We start from the raw sequence: 20,502 nt of genomic DNA, 5'->3' as shown, positions 1-20,502 counted from the left end.
GCGCGCGACTCTTCTCGCATTTCTTAGTATAGGAAACTATTTGTTTTTGTTTTTTTTGCAAAGAACTCATTTCATTATTGAAGTGCCTAACTAACTAACTATTGAGCTATAATTGTTTCATTTCGAATACGAATTTACCCTTAAAAAAAATCTCATTATCAATTAGCAACAGTTGCGAAAAGAAATTTCAAATTAATTTTCTAATCAAAACATTTGTAATAAAAATTCTTATGCGCATATTACGAGGTTAGAAATTATGTTCTAGTTAAAAGTTATTAATATTTGAAAACAATTTTATGTGGTTGATAGTTGGAAGGGGAAGTGATTCAATTCATTTTCAAAATGATATTTAAATATTTTAAATGGGCTGATTTGGGGATTTTTTGTATTTTAAGTATCTTAGAATCTGTTTTTTTTTTTCAAATCTAAATGTCAACTGTATATAATATAATTTAATATTGAATAAACATCGTTTAAATTGGATTGTTTGCCTTTATTTAACAGACAAAATTAACTGCAAAATGTCACAAAATCCCTTCCAATTTAAAGACCCTCTCAGTATAAATCCAAATATTTGATTTAGTAATAAGCGTATATAATATAATTATATTAAATTCATATAATAACTAGATGTGCATATGGGCTAAATATATAAATTTGTACTGAGTTGTTAGATGGCTAAATATTAAATTGAATAAAAGTAACGCAAGGCATATAAATAATTCAATAATTATGGTAGTTATTTATAGTTATACAATGACAAATATATCTAGTGCATATAAATGTTTATAAATGTACATTTAAGCGGCTTAATTGTGAGAAAGCACTTGCTGAATACAGAAAGAAATCAATTCTCTCTAATCTTAACTTGCTGCCTTACTCTTTCCAATAACAAACCCAACTCAAAATTCATTTATAACTTGCTGCCTTACTTTCCTAACAATTTTACAAAGAGAAAACCAAAAAATAAATAAAATAAATATAATGAAAGCACACCTCTACAAATCTCAGAGCCTTTTCCAATTTCCACTTTCTAAGAGCTTGGCTTAAAAGTTATGCAAACCATTTTATAAGAAAAAAATCCAAAAATGTTAAATTAAATGTTAATATAAAAAAAATTAAATAAATAAAGTACTATACAAATGAATGCTGGCGTAAGTTTAAGTTTTTCTCTTTTTTTTTATAACAAAAAAAAACATGCATTATTCATTTGTATATTACAACAAGATAAAACGGAATGAAAAACATGTTGCATAGCTCGCTGAGGCTCGTGACGTTAATTAATTTTTAATTAAGGCCTGTCGTTTGGGTTTTTGGCATTACTAATTATTTATATAGCGCTATGCAAATAAACGCATATAAATATTTAGTGTCCACACTACGAAGCTGTAACAACAGCTCGCCAAATCCCAAACTCCAAAAAAAATCCAAAAAAAACTTAAAAAAAAAACATAACAACTGTAACTGAAGGAAGTTTGAAACGAGCAACAATAAATATTTTCAAATAAAATATTATTAAAGTGTATTTTGTTTATAACTTGTTGGAGCCAACAAGCTGGAAGCTAAATAAAATAGGAAAATCAATGTTTTGTTTCTATAAAACTTCCGTCCAAGGACTCTGAGGTGAGCGTCAAGGAAATAGGTAAGTAGGTATGTATGTATGTGGAGCTGCTGGAAGATTAATGAGGACTTTTTCACTTAATTGGAAGCAGCACGTGCCTCAACAAAACTCAAAGTCATTAGCAGATACATTTATCTCCATTCAAAGTGCAAAAGTATCTGCGAATGTGTAAACTATAAATTATAGTTCACTCAAGTGCAATGTCTTAAATGCCATATAGCCGATTAGAAATTATTTAAATGGCACTTGTAATTAAAACTATTTTAAATGTTCCAGTTGCAAGCACTCAAGTAGAAATATGCCGAATCCACAAGGGTTTATGTTTGCATAACAGCTTTGCATAATAGTGTGCATGCATATAAAATCGATTTCAATGGAATATGCAAAGTTTAATTTGCAGAACCATTAAATTGGCAAACAAATAGGTACACAGATGTAGGTTTTGTGTGCAAGCAGATGACTCAATCTCAGCGGTGACATCTTCCTTAAACAATTTTCATCTATTTGCTTTTCAGTCACTGTTTGTCTTAACAGCTTAATACGATTTCAGTGATAAATTGCTCTTCCTTGCCGGGCACATTTTGTGCCAAATCGTAATCTAAATAATTAAGCAAACTCAATTAGATTTGTCGTTAAACTAGTCAGTCACAAGACACACATGTACTACATATGTATGTTTGTCTCTCTTTGCGTGGTAGCCGGAGTCAACGAGATGGAAACTTTGCTCCCATTTCGAGTGTTGATTTGATTCGCAGCAAATGAAATTAGCCTTGAAGACAGACAGACGACAGAAAAAGAGACAACTGAAGCAGCAGGAAGCAATGGGAATTAAGTGAAAAAATATATATGCTTAAGAAAGAAATATGTATTGTGGCTCCACAAACACTATAAACCTTACGTCAATATTTGCAAAGCAACCGACTCAGCCGGGGCTCAACAAAACAAAAGGCGTATGATTTATTCTTTAGTACGATACATCATATTGACAAATAAATGAAGCATAACATATTCTTTGTATTTCGGAGGCATAGGGTATATAAAAATAACTGCCACATGTGTCCTCTCTGTGGTGCCATTTTCGGCCTTTGTGCGAGCCTAGTGCATAATTAAGCGCAAAAACCACAGAGTGAAAAACACAAGGAGCAAATGCAGAAACAGAAACTGAAACTGAAACTGAAACAGAAACAGAAAGAAAAAATCAGCATTTCAATGGCTATGCCGTAGCCGGAAACGAGACTTTGTGGAATACGCAAACACACACTTATATATACACACATATGCATATGTATTGACTCACACATATAACAAATATCGATGTTTTTCGCAGTGAAAATAAAACGACTATTGATGTTGTTTTGAAAAATATTTTCACCATACAAAATGAATTTCTCTTTCATTTTAGATGCCCGGTTGAGAATACCAAAACAAATATTTTCTTTTGTGGACTTTTCTCGAGAATTGCATAGTAAAATAAGTTTTATTGACGATTAAGTGTGGTATAAAAAAAAGCGCAGACTTAATTTATTCACCAAGAATCTTTTTCGGCTAATGTCAAAGCGAAAGCAGTCAGAAACTAGTGGAATTTTCTTATGGGGAATGCCCCAGCCCCAGTCACATACATAGGCGTATGTATGTGAATGTAATATAAATGTCCATTTTATGCGGCCTCTCCGTTTGTGTGTAAGCCGACGCGCCACTTGCATTAAAAATGCTCAACATTTTTGCCTTTTGATATGCCTCGGCCTGGGCATATTTTTAGCTCCCAAGGTTGGTGAGCGACGGATGCGAATGCGGATGTGGATGATTTGAAAAGTGGTAGGCTGCTGTTAAGCGATGCGGGACGGATGTAGGTTAAGCAAACACAAACACAGATACACACACACACTCACACACACATACTCACACTCGAAGATAAATAAAACACATGCGCCGCCTTGAGAGCAAATGCAACTGCAACTGCAACTGTGACGCGTCGCAGGTGCGGCTGGAATTTTTGTGAAACTTGTTGCAAAATGGAAACGACTGCTGCCGCTCTAGCCTTGACTCTGAACGGTGTCCTCGAGGCCTGCCAGCCTTGCAAAATTGAAAAATTGTCGAGCGGCCAAAATAAACTCTCTGGCAATATGTAATACAGTTTTTTTTCGTTCTTTTCATTTTTTTGTTGGTAAGTGGCTAGGCCAATGCAGACAACACCGTTGTGGAAATTGCTTTGAAAGAGGACAATTTTAAAAGTAGAAGGAAAACTTTGGCGAGACCCTTTGTCAAATAAATCAACAGAGACAAGCGTGATAATAAACAGTTAAGGAGTAGAATTATGCCTATAGACCAACTAGCAAAAGGGTTAAAGCTTTAAAGCATATTCACAAAATTTGAAAAGTATGTAAAAGAAAATATAAATAGATATATATTATCTAAGTAGATGTATAGACATTTGAAAGCTGTGGCAATTAAGATATAAAAATAATAATTAAAAGAAAACAAGTTTCAAATTAAACGGGTAAATGGGTAAAAATAATTAGATTTTAATATAAGTCTATTTATATATAAAAAATGGTCTTGTAGAAAAGAGTTGATACATATTTCCAGCGTTTCTTAGAAATTCAATTAAAATTGATTGAAGATACACAAAAAAGGTTAAAAGTTCTACGCAGCACAAATTTTGCGAGTAAATACATTTTAGTAAAGCACACAGCAACATTTTGGTAAGCAATTTTGGGGCTGTCACAGGCACACACACATACACACAGCGTCAACACATACACCCACACATCGGACAGGGCAGACAAGTGAGCGGTTTGTGTGTGTGTGTGTGTGCCTTAGGCCCTCGAGACACATTTTAAACACATATTTTATGTATGCGTTGTCACAACAAAATGTCCTCCAACAGTAATAGAAATTAGTTTTTCTTTGCACACTGTTGAGCTGCGAAAAATATGATTTCCCAAATAATGCAATGATACAGCGAACAAAAACAAAAAAAAAAAACAAATAAAGGATTATCAGCGTGCAACGCATTTTTGTTTCGCCGACCATGCAACGGAAACAATTGCTAAAGTAGCAGTCAGCGAACAAAAGCGAGTAGAAAGCAACCGGCAACTGGCAGCTGGCGGATGGAAGACCAGAAGACCACCCAGCAGCGCCAGCGACACAATGTCTACTGCCTGCTGCCTGTCTCAGCTCTTTTTTCGCCCCTCACCAACTTGACAGACATAAAGGGTATATTCGACTGGCAAATTAAAGCGGGAGAGCGACATTCAGTAAACAGAGACTGGAGAACTTGTTTTAAAGTTAAAGCACGTACGTTGTGCTATATCTTCGCCAGAGATTCTCGATTTAAGTTCTTTTTTGTAAAAATTCAAATTCTAACTTCATAAACTTAATGCACAACTGCCATTAGTCTCGCCGACCTCTCTCTCTCTCTCTATATATATATATATATATATATAACCTACTAATGAAATGAAATGATATAAAAAAAAATAACTGAAATTAATCTTCGGGGATTTTTCATTGGAATTGCCTAATTTTATAATCTTTAATGTTTGTGACCTCATTTTATAACTTTTTTTATAACATGTTTTTTTCTGGTTAAGTGTTTTGTTTTATTTTTTACATACTCCGATATATTTCGAAAAGCTCAAATTGAGTTGAAGCGAAAAACATATTTAAAATATATTAAAAATTTAATATGTATTTGGCTGGCCAGGTCCAGGTCAACTGGACTTAAATTATGAAAAGAGCTCACCAGGCACAAAACAATTAAATTAACAATTTAAGTCTCAAATTCAGATACACATTCTCAAGACAGGAATTGGCTCTTTGAAACATTTTAAACTTGAATCATTTTTATTTTAATGTTCTTTTTCTTGGGTACACATAATAGCAGTATTTTTTTATATTTGTTTTTATGTTTATAACAATTATTTTATGATTTTCTTATTAGATTTAAAAAAACGTTCGGCAAATTCAATTTGAAATTTAAAGATATTTGCACAAAGTCACCAAGCGGAGTGGGTCGAAGCTTAATATAATTTTCCAGAAATTCTTTTTAAATTTGTGATGTACGCCGTTACACACATACATACATATACATACATATGTACAAGTATTTATGTGCATCATCTGCACTCCATTGTGTCCTTTTCGTTGTTGTTGTTGTTGTTTTTGTTGTTATTTTTGTGGCCCTTGGCTAACGTTTGGCAGTGTGTGTTTTAATGAATTTTAAATTTCGTTTCGCTTAGCATGCAGCGTAATAAGAAAATTTAATAAACATTTTTGATATGTAACTACTGGCAGTAAGCAAATGCTCAAATTCAATGGATCTCCGTTGAACACAACTCAAGGAACTGTGTAAGCAAATACTTCTAACAAAAGCACCCACCCACCACCCGCCCCCTTCGCGTATTTTCTCCCTTCCCCCTATCCTGATCTTATGCACAGATTGGTTGCGTTCCCTGTTTTCCTGGGCCTGACAGCTAATTGGGGGGCACTTTCTTCTTATGGCTATTTTATGGCCGTATAGCTGGCACACAAAAGCCTCTGTCCGTCTGAACAATAAGGGTGCCTTGTCGGCACCTGAGTCCTCATAAGACAATTATCAAATGACCTTTGTATAGCCTATTATTAGCTTGGGCCAAGTGGAGCATTGTGATTACGTATACGACATGCCTGCCAGGGACGCAATAGTTGAACGGACAGACAGAGGTCTAATGTTTGACAAAATCACAAGAACTCCCCACCACTTCCATAAGCACCTTCCCTTGCATAACACCAGCCAATTTGTAAGGCAGTACATTAAATAAATAATTTATTGTATTTTTCAACAGGCTTTCCAGTGCACGCAAACATTGATAGCTACATAACATATATAATTGTATTCTAATTTATGTTGACCCATTTGCAACTTGAAAAAATCATATTATTGCAACAAAATTAAAAATTTTTGATAAAAAGATTTACTTTTATAAACAAGAGATAGTTGTATAAACAGCGTAATGGTTTTCCACGGAGTAGAAACTAAATACTCCAGTTACTGGATTTTCCTATTGTGGATAGCTGCATTAAATCTTGGAATTCTTTCTGATAATCATTGTCAACCATTAACTCAGTAGAATAAGAAAATATAAAGCAACCAATCGGCTGCTTAATTTAAATCAAGCGGTAATTTTGCCACTCACAGGTTGGCGCCAAAAGCATACAAATTGGCGCCCTATTTGTCGCAATAACTATAAACAGCTGTTTAACATCGATATTTCAACATATCGACTCTAGGGATGAGCCATGCATACGGTGAATTTTCTCCTAATATAAAATTGATTGATTGATTAATATTGCAATAGCATTGATAAGTTTGCAGCATTTTTAATTAGTATGTTATATATTTGTTCTACGAACATACTGTGTGTATGTTTTTATTATCTTTGTTTTGTGCTCATCTCTAATAGATTTATGTTTACAATTCGATAGGTAAACGCTTGCCGGCAAAAATAACAGCAACTGCTTCAACACAAAGCATAAAAATGGAAAAGTCAACAGATGAGGACACATTTCAGATGCAGGCGCTGGAGATACGTGAGCCCGACGAAAACTTTGATCCACAGAAGCCGCCACAAAGCGGCGAGGAGTATCTAATGCACATGATCTACGAGCGAAAACGTTGCCCGGCTGTGGTCACCAAACGATCCACGAAAATCAAAAACAATGTGGCCAGCAATGGATTCGAACTCCTCACGAGCGTAAGTGGGATTGTTTTCTATCTGCTGCAGCGAACGAGTGTATATATATCTTTGATTTGATTTAGCAGCCTCCCTTGCCGCCACACAAGTGCCTTCTGCCGACGCCCGAGTGGCGGCAAGCACAAATCAAGTGCTTCAAGGAGGCACGTCGTCGAGTTGGTGCACTGCGTCGGGAATTGAGTGTGCAGCACTATGATCAGAGCATTGAGCCACCACTCACCACAGACGTGAACAAGTGGCAGCAGTTCTGTCGCGAACAGCAGCCGCTGCTGAGCACGCTGCTCCGTCTGAGCCAAAGTGATTTGGAACTGTTGCTGGAGATGCTCAGCAAGTGGTTGCAGACGCCAGATGATCCGACCGTTTCCAGTGATGAGCCAAGCACTTCGGCTGCCGCTGCTGCAGCCGCCCAGAAGCCACTTGATCTATTGGAGGATGCTTGGCTGGCACGTTGGTTGTATGCCACGCTGGTCTGCCTGCATCTGCCGCTGGAGCCGCACGTGTTCAGCGCATTGCGGTACATAGCACGCTCCTGTGTGCTGCTGCGCAATGAGCTGCAGCCGCAAGAGTTGGAGCGTGCTGCGCCCTATAATCTCATCATTACATTGATTGTGCTGGTCTTTGCCCAATCGGATTTCTCTGTCTACCTCTGAAGCCATCTATCATAGTTGATTACTGTTTAAATATAAGCACATTTATTTTAATTACCAAGTCTCAAACAATCTTCGGTATGCCAGGCAGATGTGGCAGCTGCTCTGATGCTCGGCAGCAGCACCGCTGAGGCTGCACTGCGTCCCGTGCGAGTGCTGACTGAGTGTCTGCGATTGAGTGCTGAGCTGTGTGCTGCTCGAGCAGGTGGACAATCTGCGCTCAAGCTGCTCCGAACTATTTGCGTAACTGCAACTGGAACTGTTTGGCCAGCAATTCGAGCGCTTGGAATGGCAGACAGGCTGTTGTTGCTTACGTGGACGCTCCAAACGACTCAAGCAACGACTCTCCACATGACGATTGCCCAACGGCCGTTGCAGATCCACTTGACAGCAGCTGCGCTGTTTATCCTTTGTGCTTAGTACCGCAGACAGCTCCACCTTAGGGGCAATGATGCCGGGAAAGGCGCTCGTCGCCTTCATCAGCAGCTGCACGTTATCGCTGTGCGCACAGCTCAGACGTGGTATTGGCGGCTGCATCACATCCGACAAGCTGCCCACATAGTAGGCCAATCGGCGTCCATTCTGCCAGAGCGTTATTTCCAGCTGCTCAGCGTTGAGCAGCTCTCGCATCTGTTGCATTGAATCCACACGCCTGAAGTAGCCCTCCATGGTGAACTGATCGTGGCAGAGCATGGGAAAGCGTGGCTCCATGGCGCCCGTACGAAAATAGTAGCCTAGTGTCTTGAGCGTGGCCTCCAGATAGCCGTGCGAGCACAGCCAGACGCCCGGACAGGTGACCTTAAAGATTCAATAATTTATGGATTAAAGGAAATCTGCTGAATGACGAATGTTACCAACCGCATGTAACTGCAGTTCCAGACGTAAATAGAACCTCTTGTTCGACATTGTTGCCTGCTCCAAGTGAAAGTTGCACAGACGTTTGGGGTTTGGGGGCACATTTTGGAATTGTTTTGGTTTTCATGGCGTTGCTCGGGGCAGCCAAGCCTCATATTTCAAATTTTGCGCGCGGGAGAAGCAACAGGAAGTTATCGATAACAGGGAGTAACTTTTACGTGAATGGCAAAACGAAATGAAGAAGCAGCCGCACAGATAATTTTGCGCATATTATCAATTTATCTGTCACACGTCAGTTGTTGATTTACTTATTTTATTTAGCAGCTGTTGGAAATGTTGCGAATTTTATTTATATTTCTGCTCTTAGTCCTGCTAAGGGACTCGAGCAGCGAGGAAACCGCTGAGGAGGAGCAAGGTGTACGCTATGCAAATCGCTGCGAGGCATGTAAAATTCTCTCCGCCGAATTGGAAGCGCGCTTGGGCGAAACCGGCAAATCGCACGAAGTAATTGAGATTGGTTACTCGGTGGACGATGTGCGTCCCAAGAAGCGCACCGAATACAGACGCAGCGAACTGCGCCTGCTCGAGTCCCTAGAGAACGTATGCGAACGCGTGCTCGAGTACAATCTGCACAAGGAGCGCACGGACAGCACCCGATTTGCCAAGGGCATGTCGCAGACATTCCAAACGCTTCACGGCCTGGTGGACAAGGGTGTCAAGGTGGATCTGGGCATACCCTACGAGCTGTGGGACAAACCACCCGTCGAGGTCACCCAGATGAAAAACCAATGCGAGAACATGCTCGAGGAATACGAGGATGCCATCAGCGATTGGTATTTTAAGCTGCAGCAGGTGAAATCGCTGCAGCAGCATCTCTGCGAGGATCATGTCCTGAAGCGGCGAGAGGAGCGCGAGTGCCTTAAGGAGCAGCTGCCACAACAAGCTTCCACTAAGGGTGACAAGCAGGAGTTGTAGTTATAAGCATAAAAGTCCAATTTACCTTTAAGCATTTGCCATTAAGGGAACAAACTGTTTTTTGCGTAGTCTAAGTAGAAAACTTACTCTCTGTCTGAATTCCGGAATGCTTCCAATGTGACTGAACCACAAATTGCAAATGCATCGACGAGTTTGGCCCACTATCGATTTGCAACCCAATTCCAATGGGTGGAGTTAAAGTAGGAAACCCCTAAAAATAACTGCAAACATTTCGTATTACTTGGTTCGTTTATGCGGAACTTCTTAATCGTGATTATGCTCGATTGATTATGAGAACTCTTCCAGATGAAAGTCTGCTTCCCAAATAATTCAGTTTTCTAGCAGTAATTTATTTTTTAAAGCAAAACGTATTTTATGTGCAACATATTATATATAATAAATAAACAAATCTCAAAAGATGTGTCGAAAATTATAAATTGATGCATTTTTATAAGCAAATTTCAAAAAGAGTTGCAGAAAATTCTACATTCAAACGTGTTCAGAATAAGAAGAAAATGTTTGTCTCATTTAGTTCGCTTAAGACTTCCTAATCATGATTAAAAAATATACTGTGCTTATTTGATTATGAGAACTCTTCCATGTGAAAATCTAGTTTCCATATTAAATTTTCTGGCATCAATTTATATTTTAAACGAAAATTTATGATTTGTGCAACTTATTTGTGTAAGGAATTCATTTGTATAAAAATTCGAAAAGTTTTCAGAATCAGAAAAAATATTTAAATACCAAAAGCAAAATATTTTAATAAGCAGATCTCAGAAATGATATATTCCAAACTGGTCAGAATCGGTAAAAGTCTTGATACTGTATAAGCTATAAGTAATATATTTCATTTATTAAAGCTGCCCAGATTGAAGTTCCTTATAATTTGAAAACTAATAAACTAGTTCTTAATTCTTCGCTGAGAGAGTCGGCAAATTGCGATTATTTTAGCATTTGTCTTAAGATATGTATATTAAACAACTAATTCATAAGTCAAATAAAATCCATTTAATTGTCATCTATTTTATTGCGATAAATTTATAATCACGCTTAGGGGACTTTGTATAATTGTAGATTATGTATTGTATCCGTTTTCTCCTCTTTTCGCATTCTTTTTATCTTTCATTCATTTTTTTTTTTTTTTTTGTTTTTCTTTTGTGTATAATAAATACGTTTCGTATGTTTTTTAATAAAAATATGTTGGTTTTTTTAGTATTTTATAATTAGCGTGGAGTTAATTCTTATTCTCTTGCTGCAGTTGTGGAATCACTTTTCAAGTCGCTGTGGGTCTCCTCAAACTGAAAGGCGGATGCAGTGCATCCAATTGAAGCACAGAACTCTTATTAAATCAGTGCTGGGCTGTCTTAGAGCTTCATCACGTCCCACGGATCGTCCATGTAGTGGAGAATCGCCTTCTCGTGCAGTTTATCGCCAAAGACATCGTGGAGCAGTCGCAGCACCTGCTCCTCAATGAACGCCACCTGATCCTGGGGACAGTAGTCATCCTGTGCGGAATGCGCCATTGTTATGGCCACTGGTGGCACCGGCAAACGTTGCAGGAATCGCTTAAAGTGGCCAAAATACGACTCCAGCTCCTTGCTGGTGCTAATGTGATGCGGCAATCCATTGTTGTCCGTGGTGCTGCCGGAGTCGAAGATGAGCAGCCAGTCGATCTCATCGTCCGGATACTTGGCCTGCAGCTGTTCGGCCAACTGCACGATTTTCGCATAGATCTCTGCAGTGATGACCGTCTCATCCGGCTGCTCCAGCCCCGCAAAGCTGCGCTGCTCCTCCAGATGCCAAAAGATGCGCTTAAGTGCATCCAGCTGCTTCTGTCGCATCGCCGCCGTTCGACAATAGTCCGCAATGGTGGCGGTGCCCGCCTGCTTTGCCGGCTCCACGCTCTCAAAGTGAAAGATCTCCGTGAGCTGGGCATAACAATTGGCATCCTTGTAGATCTCCAGAAACGGATTCGATGTGCTAAAGAAATCCAAATCGATGTCGAGTATAAAACCCGCTGCATCCTCCACGCCCAAAAACTGTGCGGGATCCAGCTGATCTGTGTCGGCATCGTGCACCTGCAACTGCACCGTGCGCGCCTCCTGCAGCTCATCACTGGTGCAATAATTGCCCTCGGCTATGAAATAATCCAACGGACAATCGACCCCAATGCGATCCGCCTTGTGTCCAATTTTGAACTCATGCTTGCCATTGGGTATCTGCTGGCACCACGAGTTCTTTAGCCAGACGACGCGATCGAAGTGGCCTGCGGAAAGAGAGGCAGTTGCCAGTGAGGAGTGACTAATGGGAGATTGATTGGCGGATTGAGGATTGAGCCCACTTACCTGCGTAGAGCGTTGGCATAATCCAGTTCTCGATGCTCAGCTCGTTGAGCATGGTGTCCTTGTCGTAGCTGGCACTGGCGGGTATATCGCGTGCCACAACCAAATCCGGATGCGAGTCAAAATGCACCAGCACATTGCGCTCCAGGGGCAGATGACGTGTGGCCAGACAGCGATAGATGAACTCCAGCACATCGTTGTGATAGTCCACAATAAAAACGGGTATTTGATTGAATTTACGCAGACTGCTCTGTGTGCTTTGCGCCCGCTCAACGGCAACCAATTGTGGCGGCGACTCCTCCTCGACTTCCTTTTTAGCTGCCTCTGTCTGCTCCTCCTCCTCGTCCTCCACCTGTTCCTCCGCCTCCAACTGCTCCTCGCCTACAATTTTGAGTCTTTTGCTTGGCGGCGGCGTCGCTTCGCCTTTGCTTTCACTTTGCGGCGGGATTTGCAACTCCGTCGCTGCTGCTGCTACTGCTGCTGCTGTTGCTGCTGCTGCTACTGTTGACTCTGCTTTGCCCGCCATTGGCGCACTTTCTTTTTCCGTCGTATCCGATTCCATCGCTGCAATTTGAGTCTGCTTTTTATTTCGAGTTCAACTTCTCGCAATGCAAATGACGCAGACTATTTCACAAATAATATATATTGATATCTATATATATAAAGCGCAAGGCAGACGACCTCCACGCTCGACGCCGTTTGTTTTAATGCAAACAATACAAATACAAATGCAGAGAGTCGAAAACGCTTTATATTTTTTGGGTGAGGGGGTGTTGGGGAAATTGGGTTTTGTGGATTGGGTGGCGGAGACAGAAAGCTAATGAACCCATTAGTGATGGCAGCATATCGAAAATGTGCACGTATCGATTGTTACACGCTCGTGCTGAGTGCAAGTCTGGCAGTTACACACTTGACGCCAGGGCTGCATTGAGTGCAACAAGTGGGCAGCGTTGGGCATCCGTTTGGTGTATGTATCGACTAAAGTGGTGAGCTTTTGTCATAAACTTGTGTGTGTAATGACTAACATGCTGAGCTTTGCTATAAAATTAAAAGGCGCTTCTTTCAATTTGCCATATATTTTTTTGAAAGTACTTTCAATAAAATACAAAAATGGCTTTACAATGAGTTAAACAATAATTAAAACTGTAAGACTTGTAAATTTACCACGCTATTTGCAAATCAATATATATTGTGTGTGCGGAAATCCACTTTACATTTGTAGAACAATTTATAATAATAATTTAATAAGCAGCCTCAACAAACACACACACACAGGCAGACAAATACACACACACACAAACAAACGTGCGCAAAGCAACAGCGCAATAAACGCAAACAACGCCCCAATGACCAAAAGCTTTTGCCTGCCCACGCGCAGATCCGAAGCTTTTCATTCATAACTTTTGCTCTGCCGTTTTACTACACACAATTACATATATAAATAAGCATGTACATATAAGCAGATGTATATATAAAGGGAAATGAAAATCGCCCACGTTGGCTTTTTTTTTTGTTTGCCTGATTGGAATGCGTAAAATGCCGCTGCCGATGCCTCTGTTTCAGTTACTCACACTCTCCTCTCCACTCTACACTCTGCTCTCAAATACGCACAGCTTTGTTGCGGCGGGTGGAAATGAAATGAATGGCGGGTTTGGCGTGCTGGAAAGAAAACGTCGACGTCGACGTTGGCGGCGCTGTCTGCGTGCCAGGGTTGCGTGGGCGTGCAATTCCACAGTGCGTTATCAAAAATAAAATGTATACACATTTATATATATATATATATGTGTGTGTGTGTGTGTATTTTGGCCAGGCCAACGAGGCGAGGCTGCTGCGTGGGCCGTGTGGCAAATTACAATAACCAAGTGGCAGTTTTTTTGGGGCCCACTGATGACGGCGCACTTTTATGCGACGACGCCCACACACACACACATACATACGTACACTCCACATTTGATTTACAAATTACTTGGGTCAACATAATTAACGGCCCTGCCAACCCACTGTAAATGCCAAACGCATTCAAGCGCACAACGGAAGTGCCAGAAAGCAACAACAACAACAACAACCACAAACAATTCACAATTGAAAATCAACTTGGAAAGTTCACATTTTGGTTTATTGATTCAATTGGCTGAAATTGGCTGTTGTTCTTGTTATTGTTGTTGTTGTTGCTGCTGTAGTTGTATTAATTACAGTCACCCAGCCGCTGAAGGGAGCTTTGAGTAGAGTACTCTTCTCTACACACACACACACACACACACACTGACACATACATGCATGGTTTTGTAATTCTCAATGGGCTCTCAATTCGCGCAATTAATTTGCCTCCAGCTTGACCCGAAAGGTCAAATACAGTCGCATTAACCTTCGTTAGCCCCGTCCACGGCCCAATTGAGAGTAAAGCAGGCTCTAGTTTAAAAATACATTCGCGCTAAATGAAAAACCAACACTCCGAAAAAAGCCAACACAAAAATTAAAGAAATTGGCGACTTTTGCTTAAGCATAAATAAGCAAAATTAAAACGGCTTATTGAAAGTTGTGGCACAGTAATTGATACGGAAATATATACACAAAGTACACCTACAGTCAACATAATAAGTACACCAGCATAAATTAAAGTATTTATTAAACTTGTTTCTAAATGTGGAAAATACTATGAGAAAAATAATAAGAAAATGAAAATAATATTAAAATCATTTTTGTTAATATGAAAATACAATTTTCTGGAATATGTCGATCTTTATGAAATCTTTACAGATGACTAATTTGCTGTTCAAATATATACAAAATAGTGTAGAAAGATGTATCTTTAAAATTGTAACATTTATTTTTATTATATTATATTTTTTTTGTGCAAAATGTTCGCCTAAAATCGAGTTTATTATTGCATTGCTGTAAATGTATTTTTTAATAATAGAAATAAATACAATTTCAAAAAATAGAAACTTTTCAATTAAAACAGAACCGGCCGGATTGGGTGTGTATATTATTTAAATGTCCTTGCGAGGACATCACGGCACTTACTTCTTAGCTGATTTACTTTTGCGGAGACCAGTTTTTTGGGCCGCTGTTGCGATGAGGCATAAGTAAGTAAGAGGCAGCGGCAAATCATCATCCGAATCACATTAGTTGCAATCCACAGTTTCAATGTTGGACGTGGACTTGGCACTGGCGACTTCATCGGCGTCAACTCGACGTCATCCGAAACGACCTCAAACTGCGAGACTGGCTTTGATGGTGTGCCCAGTAATTGAGAGTCGCTGCGATCCACGAGCCATTCCGATGCAGCTGAAATTCAGAGTAGCTCTTGAAAATAGCCATCGATTACTAAATTATCGTAGCTGGCTGACCCATCGCAAAATGGACAATTCCAGGTGGACTTACGCTCGTTCGTTTGCAGGTAGAGACTGGCATCAGAGCACTGCAAGTGCGAGCATGTTGCATGTTTTCATGTCGCCCAGCGAACAATTAAGCGACACATTCAACATGGTTGTGGCTACTTCGCAGTCAGCGTCCCCGGTTAATTTCTGTCGGTTAATTAAAGCACGCGTGTAATCCGCGGGCTTAACACCCTTGATCTCCATGTGGTGCAGCAGCTGTGCGAATGTTAGTTTCCTAACCAAATAGATGGCCAGGCAGTAGCTGAGGTCCGGGCACCATTGCACCATTATTTTGTTTGTCACCGTTGGCAACGGTTTTACATTTGCGGCAACATTTATCGGCCACATTTGTCCGATTTGCAAGAATGACATTAGGTGGCTTATACCATGTGTTGTTAACTTTGAAGTTGAGATTGGGAGGAAAGCAGTGCTCTTGGTCGCAAGAGGTCTCCACGAGAGAGAAGCGCAGCTTCATTCGTATAGTGTGCTCCACTTTCGAGCTGTGGTTGTTGTTATCCCGATTTGTGGCCATCTTTGTAGCCAGCTATGGCGACAGCGTAAAATAGAAAGCTACAACCTGCCCCCAATGTGTGTTGTGTGGCACCAGAGTCGATGGATTGATGTGGGTGTCCAGGACATCGTGGAAGGCGAGCTTTTTCAGACGCACATCGGGATGTATTGGCATCTAGTTGGGCATGTTGCATCTGGCCGGGATTAACGTCGACCTGGGCTCCTAGTGCACCAAGACTCGCGAGACCCGCATTGTTTGGCTGCACTTGAAGAACATTCTACGTAGATCTATGGACTGCTGTGTGCCGCTTTGTTCTTGCACGGCGTAGGCGTAGACGTCTTTGACCTTGGGTGCGAGCATCTCCAGTTTAGTCTGCAAAATTGCAGATCGGATTTTCGTCCAGCGATTGAAAGGTTTAAAAACGATCAGATCTTTTGCAGCTCTACAACTCGTAGCACCCGCACCATTTGTTCACATTCCTCGAATTTGACCTCATCAAATATGTTTTCTGATATTGGTGCCGAAGCTGCTGATTGCTGCTGTCTGATTCTAGCGGGTTTTTCGCATCACAATTGTTGTTTATACTTTAATGCAGCACAAAATACTCTATTTTAGCAGCTTTTGCAAGAAAATAGTCAATCAATTGTATAAAAACTCTCTCAGCATGTTCAAGTAAAATAAGTGACTGACTTTATTGCTATCGGTAATCGATTTCTTATCGATAAAATGAAATAAGCTTGCTTATCGTGTGCGAGTAGTTGCATTCCAAGCTTGAATTCTACAGCTCTTTGAGATCAACTCAAGAAACCAGAGGAGCATAGCTAAAGAGCCTAAAGAGATAAACATACCTTATGGGTTCGGATATGCTTCTTTGTTCTCTCTGCCTGGTACACACTATTGTATATTTTGTTCAATGATTTCATGGTATCAAAACAAGCGTGATAAATATTTTGACTACGCAATCAAATATTTGTTGAATAGTCTGTCAGTCTGTCTACGCCATCAGCCACATATCAAATGAATCATTTTAATTATTTATTTAAAAAAATTATTGAGCAATAATACAGCTTAGTTTAGTTTGGCGTCTTCAATTTAGTTTAATAGAACAATTAATTGAACTACTTACTAGAAATAAAACATATATAATTAAAATAATAATCATTAAACCATTCAACTGATTCAGCTGATTCACAAAAAATATTTATTTATTAGGCGGCATTTTGAACATTTTGCACAACGCCTAAAGCGGCCTGGCAATGACGTCAAAAGGATTTCTCTTTTCTCCTTTTTTTTCTTCTTTTTTTGATTTTTTGGCGTAGGTGTTTGTCTTAAGGAACAGCGCGTGGAGGAGCTCAATGGCTGACTGGTTGGTTGGTTGGTTGGTTGGTTGACTGGATGACTGGATAAGTGGATAACTGGTGAGGTGAGTTGAGTCACACAACTCAACCTGTGGCAAGAAACAGCAACAGCAACAAGAAGCGAAACAACAGCAGATTGTATTTATTTAGCATACAGATGCCAGAGTCAGTCAGTCATTCACTCAGTCAGTTTGCCTTTTGTTTTATATCAATCGTCAGAAGCTGCAAACTGTGGCGTCATTGGTTCACAACAACAACAACAACAGCAACAAAACTTTTAAGTTTAAACATTTGCCAGCCGGCTCTGGTCAAAAAAAAAAAAAAAAACGTCAAAAGCGTTGATCGCCGATTGGCAAATGCCGACTGGCGCCCACAAACATCCGCTGCCATGAATCAGTTTGAAGTTTTTTATAACTCAAAGAGAGAGAGAGAGAGAGAGAGAGAGAGATACATAAAGAGAGAGCGAGAGGCAGATACAGATATTATGTGGGTTGCTGTCGCTGGAATGCTGCAGATCAACCGGAAGTATGCCAACTTATGAGCTCTCCATCGTTTATCGTTTTTCGTGCTTGCAACATTCTTAATCCCTTTGGCGTTACTTAGGTCAGTAACTTTGACGATAGTGCCACATATCACTGGCGGGGATATATAAATGAATCGCAGCCAGATAGACCTCTAAATATGATTAATTTTATGTGGAAGAGTGAGTAATAATGTATAAATTGTTGCATTGATAATAGTTCTATAAATATTTCATATATACATATGTTTCATATTATATTTCATCATATTTATTGCCATAGTCTTTGCGAGTAATTAATTTATAAATAGAAGTACTTTTTGGAATCAGCTTAGTAATATATTGAAAGCGAATGGAAGTGTTCTAAGATTAAATAATTGAAAGTAAGTCTGAGTTTAAATAAAAAGTAGAAGTGCTGTAGTCGAGTGAGGTCGACCACGATATACCCTGAACCCTGTTGTTAAATATATTCTAGTTTTATTAAGGTTGTAGCATTTATTGCTATCGGAAATTTAAATGTATCGATAATCAAGAAACGGAGGCAGTTATCGATCAAATAAAGCAAACTTGATCTGCGCCGGGTAAACGAGAACCCGTATTCCAAATTTGAATCTAGCTCTTATAGTCTCCGAGATCTGCGTGTTCATACAGACGGACGGACGGACGGACGGAGGGACATGGCTATATCGACTCGGCTGTTGACTCTGATCAAGAATATAGATACTTTATGGGGTCGGAGATGCTTTCTTCTGCCTGTTACATACATTTGCACAAAACCATTATACCCTTTTTACTCATTTTTAATGGGCTTAGGGTATAATAATATAGTCGAAGTAATCGTTTTTAATTATATATTTTCTTTATATTTATAATTATATATGTTTATATTTATATTTATTTAATGTGGCTTTATATCAATTGAAACAGAGAATAACTAACTTAAGAGAATGACTAAAACATAGATCGAGGAAGAATGAATGAATGGAATGATTAATGGAAAAGAAAGTTGTTTTTTAACGAGAACTCATCTCATTGATGGATAACTCTCAGGGAAATACATATGAGACAGAATTTCAACTTATTATAAGAATAAGTTCCATGGAAATCAAGCAAAATGATATGCATATATATTTATATTGAAACACATTCGGTTTATTTCTATCTTCCAGACAAACGTGGATTTTCAATGAGCTATTCGAGTTCCTAGAAATTATACACGCATCGGCTAAATTTATGTAAATGCGTCTTAATTCAATGAAATTCAACTTCAACCAAGCAAAACAAACGAAATTGTTGCCCGTCTAAGAACACTGAGGCGTGGCAGGTGAACGACATTAGGAATTCTTAGGAAACACAATTTGCCGGTTCAGTTTATATCCTTTCCATGCTACGGATGCTCCACTGAATTCATTATTACTTTAAGGCATTAGTCAAGTTTTGGTTTTCTTTCGAATGACGAAATTATGCCAAGTACGCCAATTGGTTATAGATTAGCTGTGAAGTCACTTTTTCAATCGCTCAATTTGCTCGAATATCGTATCAAAATATATATAAACATGTATATTTATAAATAGAAATCAAAGTTCAGTTTATGCGCAGGTGAGTCAGAGCCTTGTGGCTTATTAGTCAGCAGTCAACTAGACTGCGTTTAGTCTACTTGGTAGCTCTAATCGCTGTTATCTGCCACGCAGCATTTTTATTTTTATTTTCATTTTTCTTGTTCTTTTTTGAGTTCTTTTTTTGGACGCACTCCTCCGCGTCCCGGGGCTGACCTTGTGGGCGTTGTTGGTTTTCAAGGCCATGGCTGGCATTCTGGCATTGGCTGATGTTGCACTTTGATGTTGTTGCCAGGTCGCGTAATTTATACCGCAGGGCTTACATAATTTTCAATTTTCTCTCTCAACTTGTTACCCGAGTCCCACGCGCGCTTTTCGCACCCCAGTTTCTATTTCCAATCCTAAAGGTTTTCTTACCCCCCGCTCCGGCGCCACTCCTCTAGCGGAAAATGCGTGGGCTTCGCATAGATTTTTGTTTTTGTGGGTCGGGGCGGGGCGGTGCGGTGCGGTGCGTGGTGAGGGCTGGGCGGTTGTTGTCGGTGTTCGGTTGCTTAACTGTATTTTGCCATTTGCGTGGGACTTTCATTCATGAAAATTTCTCGTTTCGAGTCACACATTTTGCAGCTGTCGCCGTTTGCCGTTTGCCGTTCGCCGTTTGTGTGTACATAAAAAGCACGTTGTGCAGACTGTAAATGTGTGTGTGTGTACACATAGACTCACACACACACACAGCCACACACATAAGCCCCCTTTTTTTGTGACGAGAGCAGCGCATGCGTTGTCATGTTATGGAGCGGAGAGGCAGGCGGGGGGGTGTCTGCTTGGGGGCAGCTTTTTGGAGATATTTTGTGCACGCGCAAAAAGCATATCCTTGAAATGCTGAGGCTTGGACTCTATGGCAGTGTTGTTGTTGCTGTTTGCAAATATCAGGGTCACGGTTATAAATTTAAACATTCAGCTTGTCTCCAAAAACGACCCTGTTGGCAACCATGTCCTTGT

General features: G+C 39.8%; 4 protein-coding genes and 2 pseudogenes across 5 annotated transcripts; 2 read left to right on the top strand and 4 right to left on the bottom strand.

Moving 5' to 3' along the window:
- Positions 1-7,096: 7,096 nt before the first annotated feature.
- Positions 7,097-8,057, top strand: LOC6558007 (protein Gemin2). Of its 2 annotated transcripts, none has more exons than XM_032736415.2 (2): positions 7,097-7,356; positions 7,422-8,057. In XM_032736415.2, exons 1-2 carry the CDS (start codon positions 7,141-7,143, stop codon positions 8,004-8,006), a joined length of 801 nt encoding a protein of 266 aa, XP_032592306.1. In that variant the 5' UTR covers positions 7,097-7,140; the 3' UTR covers positions 8,007-8,057. The 2 variants fall into 2 exon arrangements, with proteins under 2 accessions (XP_032592306.1, XP_032592314.1); XM_032736423.2 differs by having other exon boundaries at positions 7,098-7,356; positions 7,425-8,057.
- On the bottom strand, positions 8,026-9,026 carry LOC6558000 (spermatogenesis associated 6-like protein). Its single transcript, XM_001985202.2, has 2 exons — positions 8,862-9,026; positions 8,026-8,801 (listed from the first exon to the last, which is right to left on the bottom strand). Exons 1-2 carry the CDS (start codon positions 8,907-8,909, stop codon positions 8,058-8,060), a joined length of 792 nt encoding a protein of 263 aa, XP_001985238.1. The 5' UTR covers positions 8,910-9,026; the 3' UTR covers positions 8,026-8,057.
- A 106-nt stretch (positions 9,027-9,132) lies between these two features.
- LOC6557993 (protein canopy homolog 4) lies at positions 9,133-10,063 on the top strand. Its single transcript, XM_001985203.2, has one exon. It carries the CDS (start codon positions 9,192-9,194, stop codon positions 9,831-9,833), a length of 642 nt encoding a protein of 213 aa, XP_001985239.1. The 5' UTR covers positions 9,133-9,191; the 3' UTR covers positions 9,834-10,063.
- Positions 10,064-10,825: 762 nt separating this feature from the next.
- Positions 10,826-12,975, bottom strand: LOC6557985 (UPF0489 protein C5orf22 homolog). The gene is made up of 2 exons (XM_001985204.3): positions 12,182-12,975; positions 10,826-12,102 (listed from the first exon to the last, which is right to left on the bottom strand). Exons 1-2 carry the CDS (start codon positions 12,738-12,740, stop codon positions 11,201-11,203), a joined length of 1,461 nt encoding a protein of 486 aa, XP_001985240.1. The 5' UTR covers positions 12,741-12,975; the 3' UTR covers positions 10,826-11,200.
- Positions 12,976-15,198: 2,223 nt separating this feature from the next.
- LOC116806351 lies at positions 15,199-16,002 on the bottom strand (annotated as a pseudogene).
- LOC6557982 lies at positions 15,950-16,536 on the bottom strand (annotated as a pseudogene).
- Positions 16,537-20,502: the final 3,966 nt, after the last annotated feature.

The sequence above is a fragment of the Drosophila grimshawi genome, unplaced genomic scaffold, assembly GCF_018153295.1.
Source record: "Drosophila grimshawi isolate 15287-2541.00 unplaced genomic scaffold, ASM1815329v1 contig_44, whole genome shotgun sequence".
Classification (NCBI taxonomy): domain Eukaryota; kingdom Metazoa; phylum Arthropoda; class Insecta; order Diptera; family Drosophilidae; genus Drosophila; species Drosophila grimshawi.
This window is presented reverse-complemented; position numbering and strand designations above follow the sequence as displayed.